The sequence below is a fragment of the Theropithecus gelada genome, chromosome 11 (genome assembly GCF_003255815.1).
Source record: "Theropithecus gelada isolate Dixy chromosome 11, Tgel_1.0, whole genome shotgun sequence".
Taxonomy (NCBI): Eukaryota; Metazoa; Chordata; class Mammalia; order Primates; family Cercopithecidae; genus Theropithecus; species Theropithecus gelada.
The window spans coordinates 10,919,877-10,939,667 of NC_037679.1; the positions used below are offsets into that span (position 1 = coordinate 10,919,877).

Below are 19,791 nucleotides of genomic sequence, written 5' to 3' on the forward strand. Positions count from 1 at the left end.
ATACTGCTATTGGCTGCGTCTGACTGAAGAGAAGCCAAGGCTTAGAGGACTAAAGTAACTTGTCCAAGATTGCACAGTAAGCAGTAGAGTTAGGACTGAATCCAAGCAATCTAACTCCTAAGCTTTTACCATTAACCATTACAATATACCAACTCTGAAGCCCAAGTTCTGTATTTATGCATGTGATCCTGGGAAATTAAACTTCTCTAAGCCATTTTCTTCTCTGTAAAAAAGAAATAAAAGGACCTCTGTTATAGGGCTGTTGTGAAGATAAAATATATATATGTTATTCAATATAATATGCTTCATATATAAAATGTGAACCATATTGTGTGGCCCATTCTTGCTGTTCGGAAAGCCAATTTTCATTCCTTTTCTTACACGTTTTTGGCCCTGATAGCTGTGAGAAGTAAACAGTACTGAATTGCTTGACTTGGAGAAGGTGGGGCCCCTTCTAAAAATCCTTTGTTTGAGAAAGAGAAATTATTATACAATTATTTTAAAGCAAAACACTATGCAAATTTGAGAAAGGCTTGGGAAGGGGATTATGGCTAGGTTCTAAGGACACTTATAAAATGCTATAAATTTTAATTCCAAGAAAGGTGACTGGCTAATAAACTTCCAATTATGTATTTCCATGTGAAAACAATTTAGAATCAATAAGAAGTCAAGCTTCCTTGGGCAGTTCTCTAGAAATGTGGGCAGAATCTGCCATCTACAGCTATTGTAGGATATTTCTTTGAGAAGGATTGCTGTAATTTAGGAGGTTGGAAGTCAGTGGCTAAATGCCCAAATAAACAGCATTTGGGTTAAGAGAAATGGAACAAACTTGTACTGGGTTTAACTTTCAAAGAACTTACTTGAGGTTCTCAGTTGCTTCCTCAGTTACTGAGGGTTTTCCTCCAAGGCTTCTTACAGATTGAATTTAAAAAAAAAAAAAAAAAAAACACAAGGCTCCTAACTTTAAAATGTTAATTCTCCTCCCCAATCACCAACAACACAACATAAAACAAAAACACATACACCTCCATGTACAAAAACAAAAACGAAAAACACTGAAGAGATAGAGAAGGGGAGGGAAAGGGTATGTGATCTTTCCTGTGGCCCTTGGATCTCAACATAGTTGAAGGAGGAAGCCCGCTTCCCACTGCCAGGTGATGAGAATTGAGCAGCTGAGCCTGTAACAAAGGTACATCTCACAGAAGCCCAAGCAGAATTCTAGGTGGAAGCTGACTATGAGAAGCTGACAGTGAAGCTGCTTTACCTGGGAGAGAGGCTCCTCCAGATTTTCTTCCCTTCAGTTGTCTGTGATTTAACATAAGAAACAGTAGCTCATGCCTATAATCCCAGCACTTTGGGAGGCCGAGGGGGGCGGATCATTTCAGGTCAGGAGTTTGAGACCAACCTGACCAACATGGTGAAACCCTGTCTCTACTAAAATACAAAAATTAACCAGGCATGGTGGCAGGTCCCTGTAATCTCAGCTATTCGAGAGGCTGAGGCAGGAGAATCACTTGAACCTAGGAGGCAGAGGTTGCAGTGAGCGAAGATTGCGCCACTGTACTCCAGTCTGGGTGACAGGGCGAGACTCTGTCTCAAAAAAAAAAAAAAAAAAGAAAGAATAGCCAAGAACCTAGCCTTTCAATCCCAGCTTTCAAAACCTTACTTAGGGAAGAGGGCCTGCCCACCCCTCTTGGTGTACCCTAACTTTAACAGATTAGATTTTCCTGGTAGTACAGATATGTTATTCTCTGGACACCATCTTAGCCCCCTCTTAGCACTTTTAGTGATGTCCTTCATAGACAATTTTAGTTTGTGTCATGTTAGTTAACAGTGGCGAATATATGTTGCCCTCTCTCTCTCCATGAATCAGCCTATTTTGATGAATACTATGAGACATCTACAAATGGACAATGACTAGACATATATAAAAATAGAACGTTGACCTATGACCTGCCCAAGAAACCAACCCACTTATCTACAATAAACAGTCCAAGAAGCCAGCCTGTTGTAAGTCAAACTTGCAAGAAGCCAGGTTGCTGTCTCTGATGACAATCCAGGAAGCTAAATAATAATTTCTGTAGCAATAGTCCCCTAATGGGAGCTAGGCATGGTGGCCCATACCTGTAATCCCAACACTTTGGGAGGCTGAGGCAGGAAAATTGCTTGAACTCAGGAGTTTGAGACTAGCCTGGGTAACATAGTGAGACCTCATCTCTACAAAAAAATTAAGAAATTAGCTGGGTGTGGTGATACGTACCTGTAGTCCCAGCTACTTGGGAGGCTAAGATAGGAGGATCAGTTGAGCCTGGGAGGTCAAGGCTGCCGTGAGCAGTGATCAAATCACTATACTCCAGCCTGGGCAACAGAGGAAGATCCTGTCTCCCAAAAAAAAAAAAAAAAAAAAAAAAAATTCCCAAATGGCCAGGACTTAATAACTGACAGCTTTCCTTAATTTTTGTTCCCATTTTCAACTTAGGTTCAACCAGAGAGAGCGAAACATGCATCCCCCAACCCTCATATGAGATGTCCCACTTTTTATTACCTTGCCTCCAGCTTCCTCATGCCAACAGCCTCCAATCAAGCCACATTTGAAGCCTTCCCTTTTCTCACCTATAAATCTTTGCCACTCCTCTGCCTGCCTTTGAGTTTCTGCCAGAACACAAATGGCAGTTATGGTGGCTGACTTACTCAGTATAGCAAGGTCTAAATAAATAGCCTTTGCTTTTCTCATTTGGTTGATCTTTATTTCCACAATACAGATAATATTTTATACATATTTTATACTCCATATTTTTGCATTCCATATTTCTTCTCAAAGGAATTCTACTGCATAATCAAATTGCGGTAGGACATTGGGTAAGCCTCATCCAAAGTTAACCAAAGTTGTGGGTAAAAAGGAGGTGGAGAAGGAGTTATCTGAGCAATTGAGGAGCATCCCCTAAACCCATCATTACCACAAGACTCTCCTAAAAAGTACTCTCCTACCCCTTTCTAATCAGTTCCTTCCACTTCAGGCAACAACTTCTGACTCGTGTCACTATAGATAGATTTGTTTTCTTTTGTATGTGTAGACTCATATAATATGTATTTGTATTTGACTGCTTTCACTCAACAAGATATTTTTGTTTTTGAGACATATTCATGTTTTATATACCAGTAGTTTATTCTTTGTTATTGCTGAGTGATATTTCATCGTATAAACATACCCCAATTTGTTTATTCATTCTCCTGTTGATAGACATTCAGGTTGCTTCCAGTTTGCAACTAGTGTGAATAAGCTTGCTATGAGCATTTTTATAAAACTCTTTTAGAACATAAATGTTTTCATTTATATTGGGTAGATATGTCAAAGTGAAATTCCTGGGTCATATGGTAAATGTATGTCTGATTTATAAGAAATTGCCAAACAGTTCCTCAGAATAGTTACACCATTTTTTTATCCCACCAACAATGTATTAGGGTTACACTTGCTCCACATCCTAGCCAAACTTACTGTTGTTAGTCTTTGATTTTAGCATTTTAATGCAAATAAAGTGTTGTTTTATTGTGCCATTAATTTGCATTTCCTGATGACTAATTATCTTTTCCTATGTTTTTTGGTTTCTCATACACCTTTAATGAATTGTTTATTCAAATCTTTTGCCATTTTGATTAATTTTTTGACTTTTTATTATTGATTTGTTAGTTTTTTATGTTCCAAATACAAGTCAGATATAAAAATGTTTAATGTTAATGAAGTTCAGTATATCAATTTTTTCTTTTATGATATGACTTTTTGCATCCTGTTCAAGGATGCCTACCCCCAAGAACGTGAAGATATTTTACTTCTGTAAGTTTTATGGTTCTGAGTTTTACTTTTAGGTCTCCAATTTATCTCAAATTAATTTTTGTGTGTGAAATGAGATAGAAGTCAACCTGTATAGATATCCAGTCTGTTAGCACCATTTGTTCAAGAGACTTTCCTTTCTCCGTTGAAGTGACTTGGCACCTTGGACAAAAATCAATTGATGTATATGTGTGGGTCTATTTCTGGACTCTGTTCTGTTCCCTTGATCTGTTTGTCTATGCTTATGCCAGTATACATTTGTCTTGAGTATTGTAACTTTAATTCTTGAAATGAGGTAGTATAAGCCCTAAGAACAAAAAATAATATTTTTAAGATTATTACGTAGCGTCTCAAGAGATTATTTTCCTATTCTAGAACCTTTGCATGTCCTTATAAAATTTTATTTAATTTTTAAGTTTTGTGGGTACATAGTAGGTATATATATGTATGAGGTATATGAGATACTTTGATACAGGCATGCAGTGCTTAATGATCACATTATGAAAAATGGGGTATCCATCCCCTCAAGCATTTCTTCTTTGTATTACAGACAATCCAGTTATATTCTTTTAGTTATTTTCAAATGTAGAATTAAATTATTTTCACTATAGTCACCCTGTTGTACTATCAAATAGTAGGTCTTATTCTTTCTTTCTAATTATTTTTTTTTTGAACCCATTAACTACCTCCACCTCCCCGCTACCCTGCCCCACTACCCTTCCCAGGCTTTGGTAACCATCCTTCTACTTTCTATCCCCAGGAGTTCAATTGGATTGATTTTTAGATCCCACAGATAAGTGAGAACATGTGATATTTGTCTTTCTGTGCCTGGCTTATTTCGCTTAATATAATGACTTTCAGTTCTATCCATGTTGTTGTAAATGACAGGATCTCAGTCTTTTTTCATGTCTGAATAGTACTCTGTTGTGTATAAGTACCACATTTTCTTTCTCCATTCATCTGTTGATGGACACTTAGGTTACTTCCAAATCTTGGCTGTTGTGAACAGTGCTGCAACAAACTTGGGAATGCAGATAGTGCAAATATCTCTTCGATATACTGATTTCTTTTTTTCCTTTTTTTTCTTCTTCTTCTTTTTTTTTTTTTTCTTTGAGACAGTCTCACTCTTTCGCCCAGGCTGGAGTGCAATGGCACAATCCTCAGCTCACTGCACTGTAACCTCCGCCTCCTGGGTCCTATGTTCAAGCGATTCTCCTGCCTTAGCCTCCCAAGTAGCTGGGATTACAGGCATGAGCCACTGCTCCTGACCGGATATACTGATTTCTTTTCTTTTGGGTATATACCCAGTAGTGGGATTCCAGATCGTAAGGTAGCTCTATTTTTAGTTTTTTGAGGAACTTCCAAACTGTTCTCCATAGTGGTTGTACTAATTTACTTTCCCACCAACAGTGTACAAGGATTCCCTTTTCTCCACATCCTCTCCAGCATTTATTATTGCCTATCTTTTGGATAAAAGCCGTTTTAACTGGCGTGAGATTATCTCTCATTGTAGTTTTGATTTGCATTTCTCTGATGATCATGGTGTTAGACACCTTTTCATATACTTGTTTGCCGTTTGTATGTCTTCTTTGGAGAAATGTCTATTCAAATAGTTTGCCAGTTTCAAAATTGGATTATTTTGTTTTTTCCTATAGAGTTCTTTGAGCTCCTTATATATTCTGGTCACTAATCTCTTGTCAGATGGATAGTTTTCAGATATTTTCTCCTATTTTTTGGGTTGTCTGCTCACTTTGTTGATTGTTTCCTTGCTGTGCAGAAGCTTTTTAACTTGATGTGATCCCATCTGTCCATTTTTGCTTTGGTTGGCTGTGCTTGTGGGGTATTACTCAAGAAATTTTTACCCAGACCAAACTCTTCACTCCTGGAGAGTTTCCTCAATGTTTTCTTATAGTAGTTTTTGAGGTCTTAGACTTACATCTTTAATTCATTTTGATTTGACTTTTGTACATGGCGAAAGGGGACTAGTTTCATTCTTCTGCATATGGATATCCAGTTTTCCCAAAACCATTTATTGATGAGACTGTCTTTTCCCCAGTGTTTATTCTTGGCACTTTTGTTGGCAACGAGTTCACTGTAGGTGTGTGGGTTTGTTTCTGGGTTCTCTATTCTGTTCCATTGGTCTTTGTGTCTGTTTTATGCCAGTACCATGCTGTTTTGGTTGCTATAGCTCCATTGTATAATTTAAAATCAAGTAATGTGATTCCTCCAGTTTTGTTCTTGTTGCTTAGGATTGCTTTGGCTGTTCTGGGTCTTTTGTGATTTTATATAAATTTTAGGATTGTTTGTTCTGTTTCTGTGAAGAACACCATTGGTATTTTGATAGGGATTACATTGAATCTGTAGATTGCTTTGACTAATATGGACAGTTTAACAATATTGAACAATCCATGAACATGGAATATCTTTCCAGTTTTTTGCATCCTCTTCAATTTCTTTCATCAGTGTTTTATAGTTTTCATTGTAGAGATGTTTTATTTCTTTTGTTAATTCCTAGGTATTTAATTTTATTTGTGGCTCTTATAAATGGGATTACTTTTTTTATTTCTTTTTCAGATTGATCACCTTTGGCATATAGAAATGCTACTGGTTTTTGTATGTTGATTTTATGTCCTGCAACTTTACTGAATCTATCAGTTCTAAGAGTTTTCTGGTGGAGTCTTTGAATTTTTCTAAGTATGAAATCATATCACCTGTAAACAAGGATAATTTGACTTCTTCCTTTCTAATTTGGATGCCCTTTATTTCTTTTTCTTGTCCAATTGCTCTAAGTAGGACCTCCAGTACTATGTTGAGTAATAGTGGTGAAAGTGAGCATCCTTGTTGTGTTTCAGATCTTAGAGGAAAGACTTTCAGTTTTTCCCCATTCAGTATATTAGCTGAGGGTCTGTCACATATAGCTTTTATTACGTTGAAGTATGTTCCTTCCATACTTCAACATACCTCGTTTTTTGAGGGTTTTTAACCACGAAGGATGTTGAATTTTATAAAATGCTTTTTCTACATCAATGGAAATAATCATATGGTTTTTATTCTTTATTCTGTTGATATGATGTATCACACTGATTGATTTGCATATGTTGAACCATTCATGCATCCCAGAGGTAAATCCCAGTTGGTAATGATGAATGATCTTTTTAATGTGTTGTTGAGCTTGGTTTGCTAGTATTTTGTTGGTTTTTTTGGGAAATATATTTTTGCATCAATATTCATCAGATATATTAGCCTGTTGTTTTCTTTTTTCGATATTTCTATGTCTAGTTTTAGTATCAGAGTAATACTGGCCTCGTAGAAAGAGTTTGGAAGTTTCTCTCCTCTTTTATTTTTCAGAATATTTTAAATAGGATTGGCATTAGTTCTTTAAATGTTGGTTAGAACTCAGCAGTGAAGCCATCAGGTCCTGAGTTTTTCTTTACTAAGTGGCTTTTTATTACAGCTTCGATCTTGTTACTTGTTACTGGTCTGTTCAGGTTTTGGATTTCTTCATGGTTCAGTTTTGGTAGGTTGAATGTGTCTAGGAATTTATTCACTTTCTCTAGATTTTCCAATTTATTGGCATGTAGTTGCTCATAGTAACCACTAATGCTACTTTGAATTTCTGTGGTATCAGTTGTAATGTTTCCTTTTTCATTTCTGATTTTATTTATTTTGGTCTTCTCCCTTTTTTTCTTCATTAGTCTGGCTAAAGGTTTGTCAATTTTGTTTATCTTTCCAAAAGATAAACAACCTCTTGTTTCATTGATCTTTTGTATTTTCTTCATTTCACATTCATTTATTTCTGCTCTGATCTTATTTCTTCTACTAATTTGGGGTTTTGTTTGCCCTTTTCTAGTCAAGATGCACCATTAGGTTATTAATTTGAAGTTCTTTTTTGTTGCAGGTACTGATAGCTTTAAACTTCCCTCTTAGTAGCACTTGTGCTGTATCCCATAGGTTTTGTTATGTTGTGTTTCTGCTATTTGTTTCAAGAAACTTTTCAGTTTCCTTCTGAAGTTCTTCATTGACTTTGTCCCACTGGTCATTCAGGAGCATATTGAATCTCAATGTGTTTGTATCATTTCCAAAATTCCTCTTGTTGCTTTCTAGTTTTACTCAAAGATGTTTGACATTGTGGTCAAAAATGCTTGATGTTTCAAATTTTTTGAGTATTTTAAGACTTATTTGTGACCTAACATATGGCCTATCCTTGAGAATAATCCATGTAATAAGGTGTATTCTGTAGCCTTTGGATGAAATGTTCTGTAAATATCTTTTAGGTGTATTTGTTCTATTAGGTCATCCTTAGTGTAGGTTAAGTCCAATGTTTCTTGGTTGAGTTTCTGTCTGGGAGACCTGTCCAGTGCTGAAAGTGGGATGTTGAAATCTCCAGCTGTTATTGTATTGAGGTCTCTCTCTCTTTGAGACAAGATCTTGCTCTGTTATCCAGGCTGGAGTGCAGTGGTGTGATCTCAGCCCACTGCAGCCTCGACCTTACAGGTTCAAGTGATCCTCCTGCCTCAGCCCTCTGATTAGCTGGGACTACAGGCATACACCACCATGCCTGGCTAATTTTTGTATTTTTTTGTAGAGACAGGGTTTTGCCATGTTTCCCAGGGTGGTCTCAAACTCCTGGGTTCCAGAAACCCACCCACCTGGACCTCCCAAAGTGCTGGGATTCTAGGCATGAGCTATTGTGCCTAGCCTGAGGTCTGTCTCTTTAGCTATAATAATATTTGCTTTACATATTTGGGTGTTCCAGTGTTGGGTGCATGTATATTTATAATCATTATATCCTTTTGCTAGACTGACCCCTTTATCATTATGTAATAGCGATCTCTAACTCTTCTTATAATTTTTGTCTTAAAATCTATTTTTTCTAATGTAAGTATAGCTACTACTTCTGCTCTTTTTTGGTTTCCATTGGCATGGAATATCTTTTTCCATCCGTTTATTCTCAGTCTGTGTATCTTTATAGGTGAAGTGTGTTTCTTGTAGGTAACAGATCATTGGCTCTTTTTTTCCATGCATTTAGCCACTCTGTGTCTTTTTATTCGAGAGTTTAGTTTATTTACATTCAATGTTATTATTGATAAGTTGGGACTTACTCCTGCCATTTTGTCATTTGTTTTCTGGTTGTTTTGTGGTCTTCTTTTACTTCTTCCCTTCCTTCCTTGTCTTCCCTTTAGTGAAGGTTATTTTCTCTGGTGGTATGACTTAGTTTCTTCCTTTTTATTTTTTGTGTATCTGTTGTGTGTTTTTCAATTTGAGGCTACCATGAGGCTTGCAAATATTATTAATGTCTTATAACACATTATTTTATTTTATTTTATTTTATTTTATTTATTTTTTGAGATGGAGTTTCATTCTTGTTGCCCAGGCTGGAATGCAATGGTGTGATCTTGGCTTACTGCAACCTCTGCTTCCTAAGTGATTCTCCTGCCTCAGCCTCCCAAGTAGCTGGGATTACAGGCGTGTGCCACCACGCCTGTCTAATTTTGTATTTTTAGTAGAGATGGGCTTTCTCCATGTTGGTCAGACTGGTCTCGAACTTCTGACTTCAGGTGATCTGCCCACCTCGGCCTCCCAGAGTGCTGGGATTACAGGCGTGAGCCACTGCGCCTGGCATAACCCATTGTTTTAAACTGATGATGACAAAACACTGATTGCATAAACAAACATGCAAAAAGAAAACTAATAAAAACTGTACACTTTAACTTCATCCCTCTGCTTTTTAACTTTTTGTTGTTTCTCTTTGTCTTATTGTACTGTCTGTCTTTAAAAGTTGCTGTAGTTATTATTTATATTGACTTATCATAACAGTGTAATTGGGAGTTTACATGCCACAATTATAGTTTTACAATATTCTTTGTTTTTCTCTATGCCTACTATTACCAGTGAGTTTTGTATCTTCAGATGATTTCTTCTTGCCATTAACATCCTCTCTTCTTTCAGATGGAAGAACTCCTTTTAGCAATTCCTGTAGGACAGGTCTGGTGTTGATGAAATCTCTCGGCTTTTGTTTGTCTGGGAAGGTCTTTATTTCTCCTTCAGGCTTGAAGGATATTTTTACCGGATATAGTGTTCTAGGATAAAAGTTTCTTTCCCTCAGCACTTTAAATACATCATTACCACTTTCTCCTAGCCTGTAAGGTTTTCACTGAAAGGCCTGCTGCTATATTTATTGGAGCTCCATTGTATGTTTTTTTTTTGTTTTTTTTTTTCTTTTCTCTTGCTGCTTTTAGGATCCTTTCTTTATCCTTGACCTTTGGGAGTTTTGTTGTTAGATGCCTTGAGGTAGTCTTCTTTTGGTTAAATCTGCTTAGTGTTCTATAATCTTCTTGTACTTGAATGTTTATATCTTTCTCTAGGTTTGGCAAGTTTTCTGTTATTATTCCTTTGAATAAACTTTCTATCCTTATCTCTTTCTCTACATCCTCTTTAAGACCAGTAACTCTTAGATTTTTCCCTTTGAGGCTATTTGCTAGATCTTGCAGGTGTGCTTCATTCTTTTTTGTTGTTTTTTTTTTTCTTTTGTCTCCTCTGAGTATTTTCAAATAGCCTGTCTTCAAGCTCATTAATTCTTTCTTCTGTCTGATCAATTCTGTTATTAAGAGACTCTGATGCATTCTTTAGTATTCAGTTGCATTTTCCAACTGTAGAGTTTCTGCTTGTTTTTAATTATTTCAGTCTCTTTGTTAAATTTATCTGATAGAATGCTGAATTCCTTCTCTGTGTTATCTTGAATTTCCTTGAGTTTCCTCAACATAGCTCTTTTGAATTCCCTGTCTGAAAGATCACATATCTCTGTTTCTCCAGGATTGGTCCCTGGTACCTTATTTAGTTCTTTTGGTGAGGCCATGTTTTCCTGTATGATCTTGATGCTTGTAGATGTTTGTTGGTGTTTGGGCATTGACAAGCTAGGTATTTATTATAGTCTTTGCAATCTGGGCTTACTTGTGCATGTCCTTCTTAGGAAGGCTTTCCAGGTAGGTATTCGAAGGAATTTGAGCCCCAAGTCCAATAATGCTGTGGTTTTTGCAGATTAATAGAAGTGCCACCTTGGTGGTCTGGGATAATAAAGATCTGGAAGAATTCTCTGGATTACGAGGCAAAGATTTGTTCTTTTCCCTTACTTTCTCCCAAACAAATGAAGTCTCTTTCTCTGTGCTGAGCCACCTTGAACTGGAGTGTGTTGATGTAAGCACCCCTCTGGCCATTACTACTGGGACTGCTGCCAGCACAGCACAAGGTCTTGCCCAAGGCCCGCTGTAACCACTACATGGCTGCCACCTATGTTCACTCAAGGCCCTAGGGCTCTACAGTTAGCAGGTGGTGAAGCCAGCCAGATTTGTGTCCTCCCCTTCAGGGCAGCAAGTTCCCCCAGGTCCCAGGTGGGTCCAGACATGTTGTCTGGAAGCCAGGGATTGGAGCTAAAAGCCTTAGAGATTTCTTAGCAATTTGAGAAGCCAACGTGGGTGTATCACCTGAGGCCAGGAGTTTGATACCAGCCTGGCCAACATGGCTAAACCTGTCAAGAGGACAGGGACCATGTTGTATATCTTGTTCACCACTCTATCCACACCACTTAGCACACAATAAGTATTTGTTTAAATAAAATTAAATTTTAGCTGGGCGTGGTGGCTCACGTCTATAATCCCAGCACTTTGGAAGGCTGAGGTGGGAGGATCACTTGAGGCCAGGAGTTCCAGACCAGCCTGGACAACATGGCAAAACCCTGTCTTTACTAAAAAATACAAAAATTAGCCATGTGTGCTTGTGTATGCCTGTAATCCCAGCTATTCAGGAGGCTGAGGTGGAAGAATTGCTTGAACCTCAGAGACAGAGGTGCGGTAAGCCGAGATCATGCCACTGCACTCCAGCCTAAGTGACATAGCAGACTCTCTCAAAAAACAAAAACAAAAATCCTTAGAGATTTGCCTGATGTTCTGTTCTGCAGCTATGCTGGCACTCAAACCACATTACACAGTCCTTCCTTCTCTTCCCTCCTTTTTCCACAGGCAGGAAGCCTCTTCCTGTGGCAACCACCACAAGTCATTCTTACATACACAAATGTTAGTCTAGTAATGCAGCAAGGAATTCCCAGGGAAATTGGTTATTTTTTCCTTGCACTTCTTCTGTAGCTTTGCCAAACAAACAAAACAAACAAGACCCCGAGATCACTGATCCAAATCTGAATCAGTGAAATGGTCTGATGAAACACGCTTTTTTTTTTTTTTTTTTTTTTTTTTTTTTTAGATGAGGTCTCTCTGTGTTGCCCAGGATGGTCTCTAACTCCTGGGCTTATGTAATCCTGCTGCCTCCACCACCTGAGTAGCTGGGACCGCAGGCTAATGAAACACTTTAATAAGATAATTCATAATCTGCCAGGAACTTTCTTCTGTTCAGTCCTTAAAATCTGAAGATGTTTAGAACAGATGGGCTTTCTGATGTAGCTCTCCAGAGGTAATTATTTTCTTTTTAAAACAGCTAGGATCATTCTCTTATTGACCAGACATGTGCTTCTCCAGTCTCATACAATCTCCCCTGTCCTCTGAGGGCTGGTGATTGTCTCTGTCCTCTTACCTTCACCATCTTAGAAGGAAGAGCCAAGTCTACATGGGTGATACGGTACTGTGAACAACATGGTTACTAAAGAGCTAGGTTTTAAGCCACCCCATTAAGGCTGAACTGATGTGGAATAGTCACAAGAACATAAGTCAGGGACATTAAGAAGCCCTTTGCTGTAATCTACCATACCAGTTATTGCCCAGGGTGGAGCATGTAATAATATTTTTTATAACAATCTGATTATATTTTCTGCCATTTTTTATTGGGAATTTGAACGTTGCAGGTTAGCTCATAAAACTGAAAGGGCAAGATAAACATAGGATACAATATATTTAATTAAGATAGCAAAACCTTTCTGTACTTTCTTAAAATGGCTTGTAGGAGATCCGGAGCAGATCTTCAACTTGCTAATGTTCAGTTAGGCCCAGATTTGGTATTTGGAAGAGGCAGTTTATTAGAATAATGGTGCTCCTACTCAAGGAGGAAACAGCATCTATAATACTCAGTGTGATCAGGGACTTGACCTTAATGAGATTTCAAATAGAAGTAAATTTGACTGACTTTATCATGTGGACCAATTCTAGTCAAATATTGTGGATTTGAGATTAGGACCAGAAAACTCAGGGTCTACTTCTGATGGCAGTACTCCAGGAGGATCTGGTCTTTTACTCTATGCTTGGAATGAACCAGGTGAGATGTTTGGGTCCCAGCCAGATTCTTGGGGTCATTGTAGATTCACACAGACTTAAATGACTTGGTCTTATCATCCAAATAAGGATGAACCATGGCCAGTTCATTTCATTCTATTTCTTGAAGTGAATAGGACTGCAGGATCAAAGTTAAAGACTGTAATGAAGATCACACACTGGACTGTCTATCAAGTAAGGCCCAGATTTACTGTTATAGACTTAACTGACTCTATTTGCTTTTTTTTTTTTTTTTTCTTTCTTTTTGTAGGCTACAACTGAGGTGGAAATTAAGAAGAAAGGCCCTGGATCTCTCTTAGTTTCCATGGACCAATTAGCCTCCTATGGGCGGAAGGACAGAATCAACAGCATAATGAGTGTTGTTACAAATACACTAGTAGAAGGTATGTGCCCTATGATGTCAGTCCAACCTGCTGAGATATAAATATGTAATGTGCATGGTAAATATAATCCCTGTCCCTTGGTCTGAGTTTTGCAAAGGCTGTCTCTGAGCTTTAGAAATGGAGCCTATTCCTATATAGAAACTAGAATCACAAATTCTCTTCCTAAATTTACATGCAGAGAATCAAATATATGGGCTTCAGATACGCTGTCAGCATTGTACACAGGTAGGTAAGAGATATGAAAGGAGCTGCATGAGTGACCTAGAGGAACTCAAGACCCCTGTCATTGTCATCATGAGGAGCCGGTGGGGTGCCGTAAGGCATAAAGGAATGTAGATTGAAGAACTGCAAAGATATAAAATGATAGAATTTCCCTCATGGCCTGTACTCCTAAACATACCTTCCTTTTTTCCTTTTTAACTACTTACAGCCCTTTTGGTTTTCCCTTAAGGAAGAATGTACTGTGCGTTTTGATTGCACCTAGTTCTGTCTCTCTTCAAACACCCCCACATATCCATAAATAAATTTGATGTGTGACTAGGTAAGTTGAAACCCTTCTTTCTTTGAGTGCTCCATGCCACAGGGAAAGAGCAACCACTGTTGAATCATAGCACGTCTGCAGTAATGTTGCTGTCAGTGCCTGAGTTCTCTGTATTAGGTGGGTTCTCTATGACACAACCTGGTGTGCTGAGGAATACCTGAAGATTTTCCATTAGGCCACAGTCCGCCTAGCAAGAATCAGCTCCTCTCTAGTTGTGGTGTGTAGTCCAGGATCTGCATGCTTTCATTCGCGGTAAATTCAGAGACAGATTTCCTCTCCCAAGATTCTGGTGGATTCTGCACCTGTCTTCTTCATTGGATTTATATTGATTTAGCTGAGTTGTCTCATGGTAGATCTAGACTATTCTTGAGGCCTCAAATTGCTGTTCTTCAGAATGCAGATGCCCAGAATAACCAAAGTCCCTGAGACAGGAAAACTCAAAATGGTCCTGGTATCCTTGAGACAAGCGTTTTTTCAGTCATTTAAACCCAGTGCCACTTCTACTGTGTGTGTATGTATATATGTGTGTGTGTATCGTGTGTTGGGGAGGGGTTTGCAGTGGAGGAAGAGTCCCTAGAAAAGAATTCTCTAAGGGTGCTTACTTCCCCACATATGTGCAAAGAATGAGACTATAACTAGACTGACCTTGAGAATGTATCAAGTAAAAAAAATGAATTAACTGCTTTCAGCTGCCTTAACAACCTCTATTTATTCCTGTTTTCTTTGATTACCATCGAGGTTATTGTCTGATAGAACATCTTCAAGCTTTCTAGCTTATACTTTAAGATTGTGGGCAAATAACTACAGGTTCTAAGAATTCCAAGCTAAGAAATCCTAGCCTAAGAACTTTGGCTAATTTTATTATTCACATAGAGACCAAGACAGGATTTCTCTGGGTATCTGTGGCAACTGAGAAAAACTAACAGCCTCCAACAGCTACACTTTATTATTGGCAGAGACATCAGAACAGCAGAACTATCAATACAATGCAACAGTCAGTTAGTTATTTATTACTGCAGTGGCTTAGCCCAGGTCCCAGCAAAAGGAGATGCTCAAACAACATTTGTCAAGCAGACGTTGGCTATGCTTAGAATGGTAGGAGTGCTGGTGCTGCAGGGCTCCTTTCGGAGGCCTTAGAGCTTTCATCCCTTTACTGGGTTGGCTACAAACCATACGGGGATTTTAAAATTCTCTTTTCTCCCTCTTCTCCCTGTTTCTCTTTCTGTCCTGCTGTGCTTATTCTCCACCCTCTACCCACCATCACACACATTAAAAAAAAAAAAAAAGGTGTAAGGATAGCTCAGGAGACAGAGACACGTGTAGCTGTGTTCCTGAGTAGTTAGATGTTATTCCAGTTCTTTGTCCTCTTTCCTAAGCCCTGATGTTCACATAGTTGTACCTGTCCTGCCATTTCTTGCTCAGGCATTCCTCCTATCCTCTCCCCTTGTATTTGACCCTTTTGCTGAAGCTGATGGGACAGAACTGCTGTAAGCAAAGATCAATGAATGGCTGACCAGAATAACGTAAGAGGGAACGAAGCATCCATGCCTGTTTAACCATTGGTCCCTCTGTATTTAATGCTTGCTACAGCATTAAAAGCCAGATTGAATGAATTGTAGTTCTTGCTCTCAGACTTTCAGTGAGGAAACTTTGACATTATTTTAATCCAAGGATTAAAATAATTATTATTTAAAACCCAAGAGGCAGGCTACGACGTACCTAATAGTTTAGAAACCACAGTGGAGAATTCCAGAATCCTGTCAATAATTAGAAAACCCTGCCTGTTCTGCCCCACCCCATCCTACTGCAAACATGCTTACCAGGATCCAGTACATTTTGGGGATATTTCAGAGGACTAGGCGTGGGGTGTAGGTAGAGTAGTGTAGTCTCACTCCTCAAAGCAGTAAAGCTGTGGGAGAAGGGGAGATCATGGTGAAGTAAGAAAGAGGTAGTGATGTACTTGACATTGATTTGCAATATCAAGGAAATACTTGACATTATTGATTCTCAGGTAAAACAATTCCAAAAACTCCCCTAGAGGTAACTGGCCATAGCTATTTCTGCCACTATTTGTGTATTCCTTTATTCATCTGACAAGCATCAAATGTCAGTATAGTTACTTGGCTGATATCAGTCTTTCCTGTGTGGCAGTAACCTTAGCGAGGGTGGGAGCTCTTCATCAGTGTATCCTCGGTGCCTAGCACATTGCAGGTGCTTAAAAGTTGTTGAATTGAGTTGAAAGAAGCTCCTGCCTTCAGAAACTTCATGGTCTACCAAAGCCATTATCTTGGTGAAATTGTGAGGTCCTCTCTGAAAACAATTCCCAGTACCCCTGAGGTTGAGACCTAGAGTAACCTCACTGAAAATGTCCAAAAGCAAAGTAAGAGAAACCCCACAAACATTTGGACATCTCACTCCTAAATGTTAACCCATTCCCCCAAGCCAAATACTGGGCCATTCCAGGCATGTGGAACCCGTAACAGTTTGCAAAGTCATAAGTCACTTGATAAGCCTTCTTATTCCCCAAATGATCTTTTCCAGCTCCTGAAGTTCCACATTGTCTTACTTTTTGTCGGAGTGAAAGATTATCCTGAGGATCTTCCCTTCTCAGTAAATGTGGCTAAGAGATGTCTGGTATCCCTCGAGGAATTTTCCTGGTGCCCTGTAGGGCAGGAAAACCCCTTTTTCTGTGTGGCAAGACTCAAGACCTAGTTCATTTTAAAACATTACAATTGTGTCAACTGTCATAAATGTGAACAGTCGCAGCTTCAACCTCCACGTGCCAATGAGCAGCAGTCATTTGGAGAAGGGAGGAGATAAAAAAGGGAACGGAACTAAATTTCCAAATATGTACTGTAAGAATTTATGGAAATAAGAGAACCTTGTCATTTTCTTTTTTGGGGGTGAAAACTATATTTACCTTAGGAAGGGAGGGAGTTCTCTGAGGAAGAAGCCGCAGCAGATTTTCCTCACAGACTTCCTTTCCCACGCAGCCTCCCACGTGGCGCTTACAGGGGTCCTTAAATCTGAAAAACCAAGGCAACCATTTTCTTAGCAACCAGGGAGCCAATCAGAAACTCAGCCAAAACCACCTTGTCTAAAATAAAGCATCGCCATCCAGCTGGTTGGAAAAGGGAACGTAGGCTAATTTAAGGCAGCCATCTTGGTTTTGGTGAAATGTTAGGGAATTTTTTTTTTTTTTTCTTAAATGATTTGATAGTGTCAGCAGAATTGGGCAGGGAGAGAGTAGCTGTTACAGCCAACCCTGTAGAACCTCACATTCTGACAGGTTTTCAAAGTTCACCTCTTAAAAAGCATCCTCTTAGCTCAGGGTCCTTGGAATTTTGTAATCCTGACAGTTGTATTTCATGCTTAATTTGAGGAGAGCTTTCTTATGTAGGGCTTCATACCTAGATTGTTGTAACTGCCAGTTGAGTGTCTGTCTTTGATATCTGATCATTCTTTTGAATCTTTGCTTTGGAAATGACCTTTGAGATCATCTAGTCCAGTGATTTTTCAGTCTGTGTGTATCAGAGTCCTGGGATTCTAGGGGAGTGCCTCAGGAGAGGAAGAAGTCTATCTGAGTGGGCTCCTGCTTCATCTAAGGCAATTCCTGGTTTATTTTATGTATTGGGAATTATGTGAGATCTTGTTTGAAAATAACACGTTCTGTTTCTAAAAGAGACAGAGAAGATAAGACAAAGGAGAGAAAGAAAAAGGGAAAAAGATGAGGACCCAGGGAGGGAAGGAGGAAGAAGCTGTAGAAAGAGAAAAGCAAAGGATGAGAGCAGGAAAGGGCAAAGGGGCAAGAAAGGAGACAGGAGGAGACAGAACGAGGAAGGAAGGGTGAAAAGAAAAGGGGAGAGGAATGTGACTTGTATTTCTAACTTGACTATGAGCTGTAAACTTGTTGAGGGTGGAGACAGTAACTTGTACTTCTTATGAGAACGTAACAGATGTGTTTTACATGGTGGCTTGGTTGCTGATGCTGGTTCTACTGATGAAGATAATAATAATAGCAAACATTTTCATGGCACTTTCTATCTGCCAGGGTATTCTGGGGCACTTTGTATATATTTTAGCTCTTTAATTCTCACAGCAAATCAAAGTAACTTGTTCAAGGTCCCACAGTTAGCAAGTGTCTGAGCTAGTATTTGAGCTCAAATATGTCTGACTTGAGTTCATACTTTTGATGGCTTCTCTGACAATAATTGAATAATACAGTGTATAATAGAATACCTACCATTTATTGAGGACTTACCCTGTGCCAGATACTGTGGTGACTGCTTTACACTAACATCTCATTTAATCTTTAGTCAAACTCACATAAAAATGAGGTTACAGGACTCATTCACTCCTGTAACCTGTAAAGTAGATGCCTTGTTTTACAGCTGAGGCAGCTGAGCAGAGAAGTCAGTTACCTTGCCTGGTATCACACAGCTTGTAAGCATTCAAGCCAGTTGAGGCCAGGGAGTCAGACCTGAGAGGCCAAGCTCTTGACCTCTGTGCTCTACTCCCATAACTGATGGGTTGAGTTTCATTTATAACTAGATCTTCATTAACAGAGAGGTGACTTGTATGGATCATGCCTCCTCTCTACCTTAGAGAGAAGGAAAATCCTTAGGAATGTCAGCACTCAGACCACCTTGATTCCATATTAATAACAGTGATAATGGCTGAGAGTGACTAGTGTGTCCCCCTGGTTTTCTCGCTGTGATTGAGGGGCCATCTTTGTTCTTACTTACTGTAGAACTGGAAGAGTCTCAGAGAAAGTGCCCGCCATGCTGGTATAAATTTGCCAACACTTTCCTGATCTGGGAGTGCCACCCCTACTGGATAAAACTGAAAGAGATTGTGAACTTGATAGTTATGGACCCTTTTGTGGATTTAGCCATCACCATCTGCATCGTCCTGAATACACTGTTTATGGCAATGGAGCACCATCCTATGACGCCACAATTTGAACATGTCTTGGCTGTAGGAAATCTGGTAAGATGGAACACTGTCTCCTGATACTAGGAATGTGTTTTGCCTATAGGACTTCTTATTCTGGTACTGAAAGCTGGAGTTTCTTTGAAGAGAAAGTAATAGTTAATTGGAAGACAAATGCTTCCACATATGCCGGGACACTAGCTGCTTTTCTGCTCACTGTTGTGATCCCTTTCCTCTTTCTGCAGAACTTTGAAGACGTCATTTAGGAGCTATTGGCAGAAAACCAATGTTGGTGACAGAATGGGAGGCCTGGTATACTGGGTTGGTTTCAGCAGCCTGAGCCAAGTACTTCTGGATTTTTTCCTCATTCTGTTTCTCACACTGATTCCTGCATTGCTCCAGCAAATCAGTTCCCCTTTCACCTTAAGTACCAACTACCACAAAATAGGGGAGCTCTTGTAGTACGCTACATATAACTATGGATTTGCCTGCTCTGTCAGGCCTTAATTATGTAAATGGGTACTATTTATGGGAAAGTTTTCACTCAAGGATGGTTTCCTCCTCCAATCCAACTTCTAGGCCATTATCCAGTTTCTGCCATTAGTTGATCTTTGCCAAATTTATTTTAATATTAGCTTAAATTATGTATTTAATTTATTATATAAAGATAAGTATGTCTTTTTAAAAAACTATATTACAAAGTGTATATTCTGAAATCAAGTAGTTGTGATTTGAGAATTATGTGTTTTCTTTATTACAAAAATCAGGAGTTAATTGAATTTTGATAGACAGTAAAGAAGTAGTGCGAAAGAATCCCCTAGGTCACCTGGGCCC

At 38.9% G+C, this 19,791-nt stretch overlaps 1 protein-coding gene across 6 annotated transcripts in view; it reads left to right on the forward strand.

The window, feature by feature from the left end:
* The window catches only part of SCN8A (sodium voltage-gated channel alpha subunit 8), a 146,034-nt gene that overhangs the window by 65,891 nt on the left and 60,352 nt on the right, over positions 1-19,791 (forward strand). For all 6 annotated transcript variants that reach the window (XM_025403196.1, XM_025403197.1, XM_025403195.1 and 3 more), the window contains 2 exons: positions 13,352-13,484; positions 18,776-19,014. In XM_025403196.1, the coding sequence (XP_025258981.1) occupies positions 13,352-13,484; positions 18,776-19,014 (372 nt within the window). The remainder of the gene's footprint in view (positions 1-13,351; positions 13,485-18,775; positions 19,015-19,791) is intronic.